General features: G+C 51.3%; 1 protein-coding gene across 1 annotated transcript in view; it reads left to right on the top strand.

Annotated features, from left to right (window-relative positions):
- Positions 1–889: 889 nt before the first annotated feature.
- Jarid2 (jumonji, AT rich interactive domain 2) overlaps positions 890–3141 on the top strand; it is a 241640-nt gene continuing 239388 nt past the window's right edge. The window contains exon 1 of the mRNA XM_013030449.1: positions 890–1447. Coding sequence (XP_012885903.1) covers positions 1403–1447 — 45 coding nt within the window. The 5' untranslated portion in view covers positions 890–1402. The remainder of the gene's footprint in view (positions 1448–3141) is intronic.

The raw sequence follows: 3141 nt of genomic DNA, 5'->3' as shown, positions 1-3141 counted from the left end.
TCGGAGTGGCCGCCGCCAACGCCGCCGGGGGAGGGGGCCGGGCTGGCGTGGGGAGTTCCTCGCTCGCGGACCACACGCTCCACGGGCCAATCCCGAGCCAGCCTCGAGCGGTGTCGCACGCGGGACACGTCCAAGCGTTTGTTGGCAGAGCCGGCAGTGGGAAGGAGGAGGGGGGGGAGCAGAGAAGAGGAGGGAGGAGAGTTGAGTGACAAGCCGCGCGGGGCATGCTGGGAGTTGTAGTTCCGACATCCCGTGGCCATAGCCATTTTGTAGTCGGGGGACTACAACTTCCAGAAGATCAAGGGGACCATTCTGAGGTGCCCCGGGAATAGGCGGCTCTCCCCGGAGCCAGGCGTCCTGGGGGCACTGGTTCCGAACTGTCCCGCTGCAGGTAAGATGTAAAGACTGTGGGCTGGGGCTCGCATGTGACTGCTGTGGGGTGAGCGGCAAGCTGAGGAAAGGGGTTGAGGTGGAGCGACCGAGCGTGCCATGCATTGAGCTAGGGAGCCTCTCTCAATTTCACGCCTGGGCTCGGCGTGGGAGCTACTCCTGAGCGCCTGCCTAGGAGGGGCGTGTGGGGAGGGGGGGGGAGGGTTCGCCAAGTCTCTCGGGAGTTGAGTCGACCGGGCTGTGGAGGGGGTTCTCTGGAACTGGGCTCGGGGCGTTGGGTGCGGATTAGGCAGGCGCGCGGTGGCTTAGCTGTGGGAGTTTTCGGCTGGCGTGCGGCGAGGAATTACCCGAGGAGCCCTAACTTGTATAAAAGCAGAGTCCATTTAAAGTTGGGCTGGATAGCCTCCCTCTCATTGGTTAGGGGGCTCGGAAAAAAGAGACTCGGCGAGCCCTCGCTGTGGTGCTGCCGCCGCCGCCGCCGCCGCCGCCGCCGCTGGAGTTGACTCTGGTGCTCGCACCGCCGCTGCAGCACGAACGTGACTTCCCACATTTTGTATTTATCTTTCCCTTTTCTGCTCCAAGATGTAACTACGGATCCGACACTGAGGACCTTCACGTTCCGCTGATGTAGTTTTTGGAGGAAAGAGGGGGGGAAGTGCAGGGCGTCGGTTTTTTTTTTCTTTTTCTTTTTTGTGTGGTGTGTGTTTCGGGGGAAATTTTCCATGATGAATGTTTTACTAAAGTGATTTTTGTTGTTGTTGTTTGCTTCGTTCGTCTTCGGCTCTCTCTCTCTCTCTTTCTTTTTTTTTTTCTTTTCCCCTGGCCGATTTCGGATTTATTTCAAGGCGAATCTGGCTTTTGGGGGAACGAGGAAGAAAAGTCGGATTACAAGATCAACCACCACCACCACCAACAACAATAAAAACCACCAGGATATTTTTTTGTAAATTTCTGACGGCTTTAAATTCATGAAGCAATTGTCCCCTCCTACAATCAGCGTTTGGATCTCAGAATGAGCAAGGAAAGACCCAAGAGGAATATCATTCAGAAGAAATACGTAAGTGCCCCTCACAACACATCCTTTGACTTGCAGTTTTAAGCAATGGCTGTGAATGTCAAGTTTATACATAATTCTGCAGCCTCGGGGTTTTAAACAGAGCGTCCGATAAGGCTGCTGCTTTCTTTTCGGAAAGAGGGCTTTTCAGGCAAAGTCGTGTCTGCCTAGTTTGGTCGAAAAAAAAACCCCAACCCCGATTGGTGTAGACATATTAGTGAATAAATTGACCTCGAATGACACAACCATAATCTAGTTTCAGATGAAAGGCAAGGGATTTTGGTGGAGCTTGGGGTGGGGTGGAGGGGGGGGCTGCGGTAATGTAACTAAAAACTGCATTCTCGGGCGGATTTGGTCACATATTGCACGTTGCATACAAATGAGCCTGTTATTATTATTATCGGTTAATGTTGTTTGGAAGATTAGGTATGGCATGTGTGTGGAAGCCTTTTAAGTTGCAATCCAGCGTCCGATTATGGCGATCTTTACATTGGCACATCAAATTTAATGTATGTGGTTGTCTTGCTTGGCTTATCTGGTTTTCAGCCTAACCCAGTTGGGAGTCATGTTACAGCGAATGTATTTGTTGGGATTGACTTTTAAATAATGAGGCAGATTTTTTTTTTTTTAATTTTGGTTTCTAGCTTTAGGTGAAAAGCACACATATTTGGCTGTAGTTAAGTAACTGAATGTGAAATGTGACTACAAATAATGTTCTATTAGGGCTTCTGAAATTGGGAGATCATACAGAGATTTAAATGGCTTAGAACAGTTCAATTTGTTTTATGCATACTACAGCTACATTTTGATTGGCATGGGGAGTGTTTTTGTTTTGCGTGTGTGTAGTGTTTTTTTTTAAGTTGGGGGGAGGGAGTAAAGAAGGGGACTGAGGGATTAACCAAATAGGCACCCGAGTGGTCCGTGATTAGCTGCGTGCTTGAAAGCAATGAACTCAATTTTTCAGAAGAAGGCCACAGGAAGGAATAATGCAGCGTTACAGGAAAGTTTTATTTAAGTCGAGTCCACAAATTGGTGTTAATTTTTCTCTTTCTAATGGATATGAAGTGTGTAATGGGAGATGGCCTTCGGGGCAGTGGTATATAAAGAAAAAAAATGATCTATATTTAATAGAAAAGCTGAACGCCTCTTCTGGAGGGCTGATCATAATCTAGACCCGTAAACTTCAACTATGAAAGAAATGCGAGGCTAAATAATCAAGCTCAACTTACAAAGCTGTTCCGCGAAGAATTTAAGAATTTAAAATACATCCGCATTGCAGAGGGCTGGATGGGATGCAAAGGACGAGTTTAAACTCGGGCTGTAGCAACTGCACGGAGACAGCCTTGCCTGGGAGCGTGGACGTCTTCCCGGGGCACGTCCGTCCCTGAGGCAGCCACAAAGCAGCTGGGGTAGAACTTGGACAAGAACCGTCCCCCTCCCATCCCGGACCTAAGTTAAAGAGCAGCTTGGGGTGTCCCTCGCACCCCTATTCTCTCCCCCCTCCCCGCCCCCAGCTGGTGGCCGGAGGATCCGGTCGAGTTGGGACGCTCGGCCCGCCAGCCTCTAGCTGGCAGCGGCCGGCGGAAGGCAGAGCTCGAGTTATCGCTGCGGGAGCGGAGCCGGTGTGCCTGCCGTGCTGGGGACCGGCTGCCGCGGGGAGGGTGCGCGGGGACCCGGGCGAGCTGGGCCGGGGCCGG

The sequence above is a fragment of the Dipodomys ordii genome, unplaced genomic scaffold (genome assembly GCF_000151885.1).
Source record: "Dipodomys ordii isolate 6190 unplaced genomic scaffold, Dord_2.0 Scaffold130, whole genome shotgun sequence".
Taxonomy (NCBI): domain Eukaryota; kingdom Metazoa; phylum Chordata; class Mammalia; order Rodentia; family Heteromyidae; genus Dipodomys; species Dipodomys ordii.
The sequence above is the reverse complement of the archived record's forward strand: the minus strand, read 5'-3'. Positions and strand labels throughout refer to the sequence as shown.